This window comes from Salmo salar, unplaced genomic scaffold (genome assembly GCF_965601325.2).
Source record: "Salmo salar unplaced genomic scaffold, fSalSal1 ptg000858l, whole genome shotgun sequence".
NCBI lineage: Eukaryota > Metazoa > Chordata > Actinopteri > Salmoniformes > Salmonidae > Salmo > Salmo salar.
In genome coordinates this window covers 1-15000 of record NW_027675524.1, presented here as the reverse complement: position 1 = coordinate 15000, position 15000 = coordinate 1, and the positions used below count along the sequence as shown (strand labels likewise).

The following is a 15000-nucleotide window of genomic DNA, read 5'->3' as shown; positions in this document are numbered from 1 at the left end:
CGTGTGGGTCTCAGCAGCTGCCAGGCCCTCAGTACTGCAGCGTAGAAATCAGAGACCCCTGTTGTATTGAGTCTCTCCGGCCGCATGATGAAGAGCTGCTGATCCAGCCACAAACCCAATTCAGTTTTCCATAAATGGCACCAAAAAATGGCTCCCTTTTTAATTTACCACTAAAACCTGTTCTTAGGACAATGGGACGACCTCAGAGTTGACAAGGTAAAAATCTGTTGTTCTGCCGCTGAACAAGGCAGTTAACCCACTGGTCCCCAGGAGGCCGTCATTGTAAATAGAATTTGTTCTTAACTGACCTGCCTAGTTAAATAAAGGTTTCATTAAAAAGTCTGGCAATAACTTAACTTGTCATTAATTAGACAGACTCCTCTAAATAATAAATATAATAAAATAACAAAAAAACAGTTAAATGCTAAGTACTATACATAGGTTTTATTTAAAAAATAACAATAGAACCTATTTAGTACTATAATGGTATTTACTAACATAATATTATTACTATAATAGTTTCTAAAGGGGTTCTAGGCTACCCTACCCTAGAATTAGGGTTCAGGATAAAACAGGTTATACGTAGGGTTAGAGTTTCTGTACAGCACTTTGTGACATCTGCTGATGTAAAAAGGTCTTTATAAATACGTTAGATTGATTGTTAGGTTCAGGGTATTTAAAAAGAAACTGTATGGGTTTATATCTCTCTTGCTCCTCCCTGTGGTCTTCTGTGGGAACTACATACCTCATTCACCACACTTGATAGGCTCATAATCTGAGGTAGCAACTGAGTCAGAGCTACAAATCAATGATCTCCACCTATCCATTAGGTTTACAACTCAGTGAACCTGCGCAGCATTCTCTCTATTTGATGTCTACGAACCAACAGATTTCAACGATTATTATATTACCCAGCAGCCATTTAGAAACAAATAAAAAAAGGTTAGTTCTTTTTATTCTTTTTTTCTGACTGTTTAAATCGGCCACATCTTGAAAAAGAGAACAGGGACATGCGATTTGTTGATAATTTACACTTTTTTATATATAAAAAATATAGATATACAGTTAACCATGACCAGAACATGTTTAACGTTTGAAGGCTTTGCGCCAACCATCCCTGTATGGTCAATACAATCTATAACCAGGTGACCAGTGAGCTTCCTCACCAAGTAGCTGTAACCTAGTTAATATTAAGTTACCTGAGGTAAACCTACAAGGAGAGTTAATAATAAGTTACCTGAGGTAAACCTACAAGGTTAGTTAATAATAAGTTACCTGAGGTAAACCTACAAGGATAGTTAATAATAAGTTACCTGAGGTAAACCTACAAGGTTAGTTAATAATAAGTTACCTGAGGTAAACCTACAAGGATAGTTAATAATAAGTTACCTGAGGTAAACCTACAAGGATAGTTAATAATAAATTACCTGAGGTAAACCTACAAGGATGGTTAATAATAAGTTACCTGAGGTAAACCTACAAGGATAGTTAATAATAAGTTACCTGAGGTAAACCTACAAGGATGGTTAATAATAAGTTACCTGAGGTAAACCTACAAGGTTAGTTAATAATAAGTTACCTGAGGTAAACCTACAAGGATAGTTAATAATAAGTTACCTGAGGTAAACCTACAAGGTTAGTTAATAATAAGTTACCTGAGGTAAACCTACAAGGATAGTTAATAATAAGTTACCTGAGGTAAACCTACAAGGAGAGTTAATAATAAGTTACCTGAGGTAAACCTACAAGGTTAGTTAATAATAAGTTACCTGAGGTAAACCTACAAGGAGAGTTAATAGTAAGTTACCTGAGGTAAACCTACAAGGATAGTTAATAATAAGTTACCTGAGGTAAACCTACAAGGTTAGTTAATAATAAGCTACCTGAGGTAAACCTACAAGGATAGTTAATAATCAGTTACCTGAGGTAAACCTACAAGGTTAACGCGGGCTGGAAGAGAATTACTTCAAAACCACAGCAAACAGCTGGGACATATAGTAATATTATATATATATAATATTATATCACTGGGCTCCTCTGTGCTAACAAACCCTGTGTACCACCCCTCCCCTGTTTAACCTTGAATTTCGTTCAGAAAAACACTTCCACATTTAGCAAAACGAACCAACTCTTTACGGATCTGTTCGGTGGTAATAAACGGAGGCAGATTAGACACCACTACTCTTGTCGAAATCGGCACCAACACAACCCCTCACATAAATCATACTGGTAACTAGCCGGGTAACAAGACTCACCTTTTACATTACCACAACCACCGCCTTGTTCATTCTGGATACAGAGTGTATATGTTCCTCTCCCACCTGTTCACCGACCAGGATCAATAATTCCTCCACACCATTCTCCACAACGCACCTGAAGAGACAGCGTTTCTTCTCCACTCGGTTGAGGACATCAAACTACCCTACTCCCTCCTCAACTCTAACCGATAAACAGTGGAAACCGATAAACAAACCCTCCCACCATGACAAAATACATTTGGAAAATAGGCAAAAGAATAGCTGCACTCTTCACGAACGACAAAACCTCACGTTACCAACTTCTTCTTCTTCTATGGTATAATGGAGGTCCTCAAACCAACGTTAAAGGAGCATGGCGCCTCCTACTGTGCTGGAGTGTGTTCAATCACGGTTTACACCATTTCTAAATCCTCCTACCTAACTCAGTACTTCTGAGAAAATAAAAAAGATCCCTACTAACTTCTAATAGACCCTCCCCCATCCAACCCCGTCCAACCTCAATGACCCTACACTTCAATCTTTCCCTCTCTTCAACATCCATACAACAATATAACAACACATGCTCCACCGTTTCATTGACAATACCCTCCAGACACAAACCATTCACATGCTGCCAACCAGATGGAAGGACCAGTTCAATGTACAATGTCCTAAACACAATCGAGGAAACACCACCTCTTCCTTCCTAATCTGACCTTTGAACCTTGGTCCACCGACCTTTCTTTGGAGGGCATATAAATGCCGTCCCTTGTGCTCAGAGTCCCATCTCTTCTGCCACACATCTATCAAAATGTCTCTGATCTCACATTTGTCCTCACCTCTACCCAGTGGAACATTAATATATATTATATCTTGTTTTAAAGTTATTTTAGCTAACTAGTCTACAATTTCATTCCATTCCACACCTGAATGTGCTGGGACCCAGCAGAATCTCACTACTAGACCCATTCTCTCAATTCTCCATAATAACATTAACCTGTTGGGGATAGGGGGCAGTATTTACACGGCCGGATAAAAAACGTACCCGATTTAATCTGGTTACTACTCCTGCCCAGTAACTAGAATATGCATATAATTATTGGCTTTGGATAGAAAACACCCTAAAGTTTATAAAACTGTTTGAATGGTGTCTGTGAGTATAACAGAACTCATATGGCAGGCAAAAACCTGAGAAGATTGCATACAGGAAGTGACCTGTCTGACAAGTTCTTGTTCATCTTGACTCTTTTTATTGAAGACTGAGGATCTTTGCTGTAACGTGACACTTCCTACGGCTCCCATAGGCTCTCAGAACCCGGGAAAAAGCTGAATGATATCGAGGCAGCCCCAGGCTGAAACACATTAGCGCGTTTGGATAGTGGCCGATCAGAGGACAATGGGCTTAGGCGCGTGCACGAGTCGACCCCATGCTTTATTTTCTTTCGTCTTTTTACCTAAACGCGCAGATTCCCGGTCGGAATATTATCGCTTTTTTACGAGAAAAATGGCATAAAAATTGATTTTAAACAGCGGTTGACATGCTTCGAAGTACGGTAATGGAATATTTAGAATTTCTTTGTCACGAAATGCGTCGTGCTCGTCACCCTTCTTTACCATTCGGATAGTGTCTTGAACGCACGAACAAAACGCCGTTATTTGGATATAACTATGGATAATTTTGAACCAAACCAACATTTGTTATTGAAGTAGAAGTCCTGGGAGTGCATTCTGACGAAGAACAGCAAAGGTAATAACATTTTTCTTATAGTAAATCTGACTTTGATGAGTGCTAAACTTGCTGGGTGTCTAAATAGCTAGCCCTGTGATGCCGGGCTATGTACTTAGAATATTGCAAAATGTGCTTTCACCGAATAGCTATTTTAAAATCGGACATATCGAGTGCATAGAGGAGTTCTGTATCTATAATTCTTAAAATAATTGTTATGCTTTTTGTGAACGTTTATCGTGAGTAATTTAGTACATTTTTAGTAAATTCACCGGAAGTTTGCGGGGGGTATGCTAGTTCTGAACGTCACATGCTAATGTAAAAAGCTGGTTTTTGATATAAATATGAACTTGATTGAACAAAACATGCATGTATTGTATAACATAATGTCCTAGGTGTGTCATCTGATGAAGATCATCAAAGGTTAGTGCTGCATTTAGCTGTGGTTTGGATTTATGTGACATTATATGCTAGCTTGAAAAATGGGTGTCTGATTATTTCTGGCTGGGTACTCTGCTGACATAATCTAATGTTTTGCTTTCGTTGTAAAGCCTTTTTGAAATCGGACAGTGTGGTTAGATTAACGAGAGTCTTGTCTTTAAAATGCTGTAAAATAGTCATATGTTTGAGAAATTGAAGTAATAGCATTTCTAAGGTATTTGAAAATCGCGCCACGGGATTCAACTGGCTGTTGCGTAGTTGGGACGATTTCGTCCCGCCGACCCTAGAGAGGTTAATACCTCCAATAGTAGGTCACTCCTAATAGATTTACCAGATGATAAACTATTCAATACAGACAGAGAATCTGAGGATACTATAACTCTAACAGGCTGTACGTCCTCCACCCACTGGAGGACAACTATTATCACCAACAGTTCAACTGAGTACACTGACAGTTCATCTGTTAGTCTTCTACATATCTGCACATCACATTCAGGAAGGTAAACACCTGCTCCTGTGGGCCCACTATCTGGGCCCTTGGATCCATCTGTGAAAAGAGGTAAAAAAGCATAACAACTTCTACCAATGTAATTGTCAACCAGTTTCCCTTTATCACTGACTTCTGACCCAATCTTTCCTTTTGTCTACCAAGGTTAGATCAACAACAGGATCTGGGAGTAACCATGGAGGAACATCCCCTATCACCACAGAAAGGGCCAACCTCCAACTCCCTGAAACTACTCTCATCAGCAAGCTTTCCAACTGTCCAACCAAAACCACCGCCTTGTCTACTAGTATATTCCCAACAGTCATCTAGAACAGTAGCAGTGGGATGCTCAACCTCACAGCCTTTCAACCCAATAAGCTAATGACAATTTATTACGTCGTATATCCAAAGGCATCTCACCTGCCTCAACTGGACTATAATATAAATCCATGATATTATGGGATACAAAATGGGAAAAGGGGAAATTATGATAATACTAAAAAACACCCTTCTAACTAACCCTACACTCATTAAAACCCACTACCCCATTCCACTACTTTGACCCTATCTGCTCCTGCACCAGGCCAACTAACCCTACACTCATTAAAACCCACTACCCCCATTCCACTACTTTGACCCTATCTGCTCCTGCACCAGGCCAACTAACCCTACACTCATTAAAACCCACTACCCCCATTCCACTACTTTGACCCTATCTGCTCCTGCACCAGGCCAACTAACCCTACACTCATTAAAACCCACTACCCCATTCCACTACTTTGACCCTATCTGCTCCTGCACCAGGCCAACTAACCCTACACTCATTAAAACCCACTACCCCATTCCACTACTTTGACCCTATCTGCTCCTGCACCAGGCCAAGTAACCTTACACTCATTAAAACCCACTACCCCATTCCACTACTTTGACCCTATCTGCTCCTGCACCAGGCCAACTAACCCTACACTCATTAAAACCCACTACCCCATTCCACTACTTTGACCCTATCTGCTCCTGCACCAGGCCAACTAACCCTACACTCATTAAAACCCACTACCCCATTCCACTACTTTGACCCTATCTGCTCCTGCACCAGGCCAACTAACCCTACACTCATTAAAACCCACTACCCCATTCCACTACTTTGACCCTATCTGCTCCTGCACCAGGCCAACTAACCCTACACTCATTAAAACCCACTACCCCCAATCCACTACTTTGACCCTATCTGCTCCTGCACCAGGCCAACTAACCCTACACTCATTAAAACCCACTACCCCATTCCACTACTTTGACCCTATCTGCTCCTGCACCAGGCCAACTAACCCTACACTCATTAAAACCCACTACCCCATTCCACTACTTTGACCCTATCTGCTCCTGTAACCAGGCCCACGGCCTGGGAGGAAGGGACACCACCACTCAACACACCCTGGAACTCTTCTGAAGTTAAATCTAGTATGACCAAATACTTCTCTGCAGCTGCCACCAAAACATATTTTTTTTCAGTGATTTACATTCCATTTCTGCGGTACAGTTGATAACCATTTGCTATGAACACTAAGAAGCCAACCTTACTGAAGCATATATCACTGGTTGGCCCATCCCTCTGTGCTGTCACAGATCTACTACTCACAGGGATCATCTCAGGATCCCTCAGCCTTGACCCATCCTCCTCTACTTTCTTCACTGCCATAGCAGTGACAACCTGTTCCCAACAGTGGGGTCAGTGGGATTGGATAGGGGCCCCTCTACCTCTCTCTCTCTCTCTCTCTGACTGGAGGAGACAGGTGAAATGGTGTGTCTCCTCTGGTCAACAATACTCACCTTGAGAGACTCCACAGCCTGTTGGAGCTCCTTCAGCTCCTTCTCTCTCTCCTGGAATCTCTGCTGGACCTTCTGCTGACTCATCCCCAGCTGCCTCTGTGGAGAATCACTCTTCAATGAGCTATCAAGCTTTATTAGTCCAGTAGATCAATAGTATAGTAATGTGACATAGGGCCCATAGAGAGGAAGGTCTAAAAAATGGATGGTCCATTTACTAAATGATATGTATTTGTTGCTATGTGAATGATTATAGTTTTTATGGTAGGACTACATGTATCAACAGGTTGAGACTGAACTTTGGACTCATAAAAGGCCATTCAGAATGATAATAGTGTTTGACATTATAAAATGGTGATACATCTGGAGAATCTGGGTTGACATATCAATATATTCAAGGTTTGTGTTCATATTTGTTCTGCTGAGGATCCATTTCATTTCAATGATCTCATATTCAAACAGCCTTAGTTCCTACTGTATCTTTAATTCTTTGTTTATCAGACAGTCACCAACAAGTTGTTCTGGTCTTACCTGTTTCTCAGTCCTCTCTGCTGCAGCTGACACTGTATCATGGCCTTTATGTTCATCCATTGTACACATCAGACAGATACACTGCTGATCGGTACGACAGTAAACCTCCAGCAGTTTGTCATGATGAGAGCAGATCTTCTCCTGTAGTTGTGCGGTGGCTTTGACCAGCTTGTGCTTCTTCAAAGCAGGAGATTCGTAGTGAGATTGGAGGTGAGTCTCACAGTAAGAGGCCAGACACGCCAGACAGGACATGAGGGCTTTCTGCTTTCTGGTCCCAGTGCAGACATCACACGCCACATCTCTAGGTCCAGCATAGCACAGAGACGGAGGGGGAGCAGCCTGGAGTCCTGTCTTCTTCAGTTTCTCCACCACCTCAGCCAACATGTTATTTTTCCTCAGATTAGGCCTTGGAGTGAAGGTCTCTCTGCACTGAGGACAGCTATAGACCCCTTTCAGAACATCCTGATCCCAGCAGCCCTCAATACAGCTCCTACAGTAACTGTGTCCACAGGGGATGGCGACTGGTTCCTTCAGTAGATCCAGACAGACAGAACAACAGAACTGGTCCTGGTCCAGCAGAACTCCCTGTTGAGCCATTTGGACGGTTGTTCACTCTCACACAGACAGACGACACAGAGACTCAGATCAGTTTCGTTTCCTCAGAAGAGAGTTTGTGAAGGGGGATGGATTTCCTGGTTCTGCCAGAGGGGTGGGGTTAGAGGGAGGGTGGGGTTAGAGGGAGGGAGGAAGAGAGAGAGGAACTGCAAGCAACATCAAGAGGGAGACAAATAGTCTTGTTCCAATGTTAGAGCCCTTAACATGGAACAAATGACATAATGAATCTTAAAATGTGAGTTGTTAGAATATATGAAGGGTAACAGTTTTCTATGAAGTACGTATGTATCATTATTTTAATCACCTTTATAATGCCTTATAAATCAATAAGTCCTGAGGAGGTGTGATATATGGTTATTATACAGTACCGCGGCTAAGGGCTGTTCTTAGACAAGACACAACACGGATTGAGAATTATCTAACACTTTCAACAATACAATCACATTTTATTTTATTGGTTTCATACACATATTTATCAGATGTTATTGTGGGTGAAGTGAAATGCTTGTGTTCCTGGTTCCAACAGTGCAGTAGTATCTAACAATGCTTGTGTTCCTGGCTCCAACAGTGCAGTAATATCTAACAATGCTTGTGTTCCCAGCTCCAACAGTGCAGTAATATCTAACAATGCTTGTGTTCCTGGCTCCAACAGTGCAGTAATATCTAACAATGCTTGTGTTCCCAGCTCCAACAGTGCAGTAATATCTAACAATGCTTGTGTTCCCAGCTCCAACAGTGCAGTAATATCTAACAATGCTTGTGTTCCTGGTTCCAACAGTGCAGTAATATCTAACAATGCTTGTGTTCCTGGTTCCAACAGTGCAGTAATATCTAACAATGCTTGTGTTCCTGGCTCCAACAGTGCAGTAATATCTAACAATGCTTGTGTTCCCAGCTCCAACAGTGCAGTAATATCTAACAATGCTTGTGTTCCCAGCTCCAACAGTGCAGTAATATCTAACAATGCTTGTGTTCCCAGCTCACAGAGGGCAAATCTAAAAAGTCAATGAAAATATTAGGACAAGCAATGATATATATATATATATACACTGTGTACTGTGATGTGATGCATAGACAATTTGGAGTACATCTGTAGTATATCTGAAGAATAGTAGATGTACAGTAGTAGTTATATAGGATGAACCATGACTAGAATACAGTATATACATATGAAGTGGACAGCAGTAGTTATATTGGATGAACCATGACTAGAATACAGTATATACATATGAAGTGGACAGCAGTAGTTATATAGGATGAACCAGGACTAGAATACAGTATATACATATGAAGTAGACAGCAGTAGTTATATAGGATGAACCATGACTAGAATACAGTATATACATATGAAGTGGACAGCAGTAGTTATATAGGATGAACCAGGACTAGAATACAGTATATACATATGAAGTGGACAGCATATGCATATGTATATACTGTATTCTAGTCCTGGTTCATCCTATATAACTACTGCTGTCTACTTCATATGTATATACTGTATTCTAGTCCTGGTTCATCCTATATAACTACTGCTGTCCACTTCATATGTATATACTGTATTCTAGTCCTGGTTCATCCTATATAACTACTGCTGTCCACTTCATATGTATATACTGTATTCTAGTCATGGTTCATCCTATATAACTACTGCTGTCCACTTCATATGTATATACTGTATTCTAGTCATGGTTCATCCTATATAACTACTGCTGTCCACTTCATATGTATATACTGTATTCTAGTCCTGGTTCATCCTATATAACTACTGCTGTCCACTTCATATGTATATACTGTATTCTAGTCATGGTTCATCCTATATAACTACTGCTGTACATCTACTATTCTTCAGATATACTACAGATGTACTCCAAATTGTCTATGCATCACATCACAGTACACAGTGTATATATATATATATATATATATATATATATATATATATATATATATATATATATATCATTGCTTGTCCTAATATTTACATTGACTTTTTAGATTTGCCCTCTGTGAGCTGGGAACACAAGCATTGTTAGATATTACTGCACTGTTGGAGCCAGGAACACAATCATTGTTAGATATTACTGCACTGTTGGAACCAGGAACACAAGCATTTCACTTCACCCACAATAACATCTGATAAATATGTGTATGAAACCAATAAAATAAAATGTGATTGTATTGTTGAAAGTGTTAGATAATTCTCAATCCGTGTTGTGTCTTGTCTAAGAACAGCCCTTAGCCGCGGTACTGTATAATAACCATATATCACACCTCCTCAGGACTTATTGATTTATAAGGCATTATAAAGGTGATTAAAATAATGATACATACGTACTTCATAGAAAACTGTTACCCTTCATATATTCTAACAACTCACATTTTAAGATTCATTATGTCATGTGTTCCATGTTAAAGGCTCTAACATTGGAACAAAACTATTTGTCTCCCTCTTGATGTTGCTTGCAGTTCCTCTCTCTCTTCCTGCATTCCTCTAACCCCTCCCTCCCTCCCTCTAACCCCACCCCTCTGGCAGAACCAGGAAATCCCTCCCCCTTCACAAACTCTCTTCTGAGGAAACGAAACTGATCTGAGTCTCTGTCTCGTCAGTCTGTGTGAGAGTGAACAACCGTCCCAATGGCTCAACAGGGAGTTCTGCTGGACCAGGACCAGTTATGTTGTTCTGTCTGTCTGGATCTACTGAAGGAACCAGTCGCCATCCCCTGTGGACACAGTTACTGTAGGAGCTGTATTGAGGGCTGCTGGGATCAGGATGTTCTGAAAGGGGTCTATAGCTGTCCTCAGTGCAGAGAGACCTTCACTCCAAGGCCTAATCTGAGGAAAAATAACATGTTGGCTGAGGTGGTGGAGAAACTGAAGAAGACAGGACTCCAGGCTGCTCCCCCTCCTGCTCTGTGCTATGCTGGACCTAGAGATGTGGCGTGTGATTTCTGCACTGGGACCAGAAAGCAGAAAGCCCTCATGTCCTGTCTGGTGTGTCTGGCCTCTTACTGTGAGACTCACCTCCAATCTCACTACGAATCTCCTGCTTTGAAGAGGCACAAGATGGTCAAAGCCACCGCACAACTACAGGAGAAGATCTGCTCTCATCATGACAAACTGCTGGAGGTTTACTGTCGTACCGATCAGCAGTGTATCTGTTATCAGTGTGTGATGGATGAACATAAAGGCCATGATACAGTGTCAGCTGCAGCAGAGAGGACTGAGAAACAGGTAAGACCAGAACAACTTGTTGGTGACTGTCTGATAAACAAAGAATTCAAGATACAGTAGGAACTAAGGCTGTTTGAATATGAGATCATTGAAATGAAATGGATCCTCAGCAGAACAAATATGAACACAAACCTTGAGTATATAGATATGTCAACCCAGATTCTCCAGATGTATCACCATTTTATAATGTCAAACACTATTATCATTCTGAATGCCCTTTTATGAGTCCAAAGTTCAGTCTCAACCTGTTGATACATGTAGTCCTACCATAAAAACTATAATCATTCACATAGCAACAAATAAATATCATTTAGTAAATGGACCATCCATTTTTTAGACCTTCCTCTCTATGGGCCCTATGTCACATTACTATACTATTGATCTACTGGACTAATAAAGCTTGATAGCTCATTGAAGAGTGATTCTCCACAGAGGCAGCTGGGGATGAGTCAGCAGAAGGTCCAGCAGAGATTCCAGGAGAGAGAGAAGGAGCTGAAGGAGCTCCAACAGGCTGTGGAGTCTTTCAAGGTGAGTATTGTTGACCAGAGGAGACACACCATTTCACCTGTCTCCTCCAGTCAGAGAGAGAGAGAGAGAGAGAGGTAGAGGGGCCCCTATCCAATCCCACTGACCCCACTGTTGGGAACAGGTTGTCACTGCTGAGGTAGTGAAGAAAGTAGAGGAGGATGGGTCAAGGCTGAAGGATCCTGAGAGGATCCCTGTGAGTAGTAGATCAGTGACAGCACAGAGGGATGGGCCAACCAGTGATATATGCTTCAGTAAGGTTGGCTTCTTAGTGTTCATAGCAAATGGTTATCAACTGTACCGCAGAAATGGAATGTAAATCACAGGAAAAAAAATATGTTTTGGTGGCAGCTGCAGAGAAGTATTTGGTCATACTAGATTTGACTTCAGAAGAGTTCCAGGGTGTGTTGAGTGGTGGTGTCCCGTCCTCCCAGGTCGTTGGCCTGGTGCAGGAGCAGATAGGGTCAAAGTAGTGGAATGGGGTAGTGGGTTTTAATGAGTGTAGGGTTAGTTGGCCTGGTGCAGGAGCAGATAGGGTCAAAGTAGTGGAATGGGGTAGTGGGTTTTAATGAGTGTAGGGTTAGTTGGCCTGGTGCAGGAGCAGATAGGGTCAAAGTAGTGGAATGGGGTATTGGGTTTTAATTAGTGTAGGGTTAGTTGGCCTGGTGCAGGAGCAGATAGGGTCAAAGTAGTGGAATGGGGTAGTGGGTTTTAATGAGTGTAGGGTTAGTTGGCCTGGTGCAGGAGCAGATAGGGTCAAAGTAGTGGAATGGGGGTAGTGGGTTTTAATGAGTGTAGGGTTAGTTGGCCTGGTGCAGGAGCAGATAGGGTCAAAGTAGTGGAATGGGGGTAGTGGGTTTTAATGAGTGTAGGGTTAGTTGGCCTGGTGCAGGAGCAGATAGGGTCAAAGTAGTGGAATGGGGTATTGGGTTTTAATTAGTGTAGGGTTAGTTGGCCTGGTGCAGGAGCAGATAGGGTCAAAGTAGTGGAATGGGGTAGTGGGTTTTAATGAGTGTAGGGTTAGTTGGCCTGGTGCAGGAGCAGATAGGGTCAAAGTAGTGGAATGGGGTAGTGGGTTTTAATGAGTGTAGGGTTAGTTGGCCTGGTGCAGGAGCAGATAGGGTCAAAGTAGTGGAATGGGGGTAGTGGGTTTTAATGAGTGTAGGGTTAGTTGGCCTGGTGCAGGAGCAGATAGGGTCAAAGTAGTGGAATGGGGGTAGTGGGTTTTAATGAGTGTAGGGTTAGTTGGCCTGGTGCAGGAGCAGATAGGGTCAAAGTAGTGGAATGGGGTAGTGGGTTTTAATGAGTGTAGGGTTAGTTAGAAGGGTGTTTTTTAGTATTATCATAATTTCCCCTTTTCCCATTTTGTATCACAAAATATAATGGATTTAGATTATAGTCCAGTTGAGGCAGGTGAGATGCCTTTGGAGAATGGTGTGGAGGAATTATTGATCCTGGTCGGTGAACAGGTGGGAGAGGAACATATACACTCTGTATCCAGAATGAACAAGGCGGTGGTTGTGGTAATGTAAAAGGTGAGTCTTGTTGCCCGGCTAGTTACCAGTATGATTTATGTGAGGGGTTGTGTTGGTGCTGATTTCGACAAGAGTAGTGGTGTCTAATCTGCCTCCGTTTATTACCACTGAACAGATCCGTAAAGAGTTGGTTCGTTTTGCTAAATGTGGAAGTGTTTTTCTGAACGAAATTCAAGGTTAAACAGGGGAGGGGTGGTACACAGGGTTTGTTAGCACAGAGGAGCCCAGTGATATAATATTATATATATATAATATTACTATATGTCCCAGCTGTTTGCTGTGGTTTTGAAGTAATTCTCTTCCAGCCCGCGTTAACCTTGTAGGTTTACCTCAGGTAACTGATTATTAACTATCCTTGTAGGTTTACCTCAGGTAGCTTATTATTAACTAACCTTGTAGGTTTACCTCAGGTAACTTATTATTAACTATCCTTGTAGGTTTACCTCAGGTAACTTACTATTAACTCTCCTTGTAGGTTTACCTCAGGTAACTTATTAACTAACCTTGTAGGTTTACCTCAGGTAACTTATTATTAACTCTCCTTGTAGGTTTACCTCAGGTAACTTATTATTAACTATCCTTGTAGGTTTACCTCAGGTAACTTATTATTAACTATCCTTGTAGGTTTACCTCAGGTAACTTATTATTAACTAACCTTGTAGGTTTACCTCAGGTAACTTAATATTAACTAGGTTACAGCTACTTGGTGAGGAAGCTCACTGTTCACCTGGTTATAGTGACCTACAGGGATGGTTGGCGCAAAGCCTTCAAACGTTAAACATGTTCTGGTCATGGTTAACTGTATATCTATATTTTTTATATATAAAAAAGTGTAAATTATCAACAAATCGCATGTCCCTGTTCTCTTTTTCAAGATGTGGCCGATTTAAACAGTCAGAAAAAAAGAATAAAAAGAACTAACCTTTTTTTATTTGTTTCTAAATGGCTGCTGGGTAATATAATAATCGTTGAAATCTGTTGGTTCGTAGACATCAAATAGAGAGAATGCTGCGCAGGTTCACTGAGTTGTAAACCTAATGGATAGGTGGAGATCATTGATTTGTAGCTCTGACTCAGTTGCTACCTCAGATTATGAGCCTATCAAGTGTGGTGAATGAGGTATGTAGTTCCCACAGAAGACCACAGGGAGGAGCAAGAGAGATATAAACCCATACAGTTTCTTTTTAAATACCCTGAACCTAACAATCAATCTAACGTATTTATAAAGACCTTTTTACATCAGCAGATGTCACAAAGTGCTGTACAGAAACTCTAACCCTACGTATAACCTGTTTTATCCTGAACCCTAATTCTAGGGTAGGGTAGCCTAGAACCCCTTTAGAAACTATTATAGTAATAATATTATGTTAGTAAATACCATTATAGTACTAAATAGGTTCTATTGTTATTTTTTAAATAAAACCTATGTATAGTACTTAGCATTTAACTGTTTTTTTGTTATTTTATTATATTTATTATTTAGAGGAGTCTGTCTAATTAATGACAAGTTAAGTTATTGCCAGACTTTTTAATGAAACCTTTATTTAACCAGGTAGGCCAGTTGAGAACAAGTCCTTTATTTAACCAGGTGGGCCAGTTGAGAACAAGTCCTTTATTTAACCAGGTGGGCCAGTTGAGAACAAGTCCTTTATTTAACCAGGTGGGCCAGTTGAGAACAAGTCCTTTATTTAACCAGGTGGGCCAGTTGAGAACAAGTCCTTTATTTAACCAGGTGGGCCAGTTGAGAACAAGTCCTTTATTTAACCAGGTGGGCTAGTTGAGAACAAGTCCTTTATTTAACCAGGTGGGCTAGTTGAGAACAAGTCCTTTATTTAACCAGGTGGGCCA

The 15000-nt window shown here is 41.1% G+C and overlaps 2 protein-coding genes across 2 annotated transcripts in view; one reads left to right on the top strand and one right to left on the bottom strand.

Moving 5' to 3' along the window:
* Positions 1-8028, bottom strand: part of LOC145877319 (tripartite motif-containing protein 16-like) — a 10799-nt gene extending 2771 nt beyond the window's left edge. The window contains exons 1-2 of the mRNA XM_082972635.1: positions 7247-8028; positions 6719-6814 (exon numbers count right to left, since the gene is read on the bottom strand). Of these exons, the coding sequence (XP_082828761.1) occupies positions 6719-6814; positions 7247-7843 (693 nt within the window). The 5' untranslated portion in view covers positions 7844-8028. The remainder of the gene's footprint in view (positions 1-6718; positions 6815-7246) is intronic.
* A 2413-nt stretch (positions 8029-10441) lies between these two features.
* LOC145877318 (E3 ubiquitin/ISG15 ligase TRIM25-like) lies at positions 10442-13666 on the top strand. Its single transcript, XM_082972633.1, has 3 exons — positions 10442-11092; positions 11525-11620; positions 13010-13666. Exons 1-3 carry the CDS (start codon positions 10496-10498, stop codon positions 13067-13069), a joined length of 753 nt encoding a protein of 250 aa, XP_082828759.1. The 5' UTR covers positions 10442-10495; the 3' UTR covers positions 13070-13666.
* The last annotated feature ends 1334 nt before the right edge of the window (positions 13667-15000 follow it).

Bases quoted from the DNA above. Each gene is read 5' to 3' on its own strand.
- LOC145877318 (XM_082972633.1), top strand. From the start codon at position 10,496: ATGGCTCAACAGGGAGTTCTGCTGGACCAGGACCAGTTATGTTGTTCT. The intron at 11,093-11,524 runs GTAAGACCAGAA...GATTCTCCACAG, and splicing joins CAGAGAGGACTGAGAAACAG to AGGCAGCTGGGGATGAGTCA. The intron at 11,621-13,009 runs GTGAGTATTGTT...TAATGGATTTAG, and splicing joins AGGCTGTGGAGTCTTTCAAG to ATTATAGTCCAGTTGAGGCA.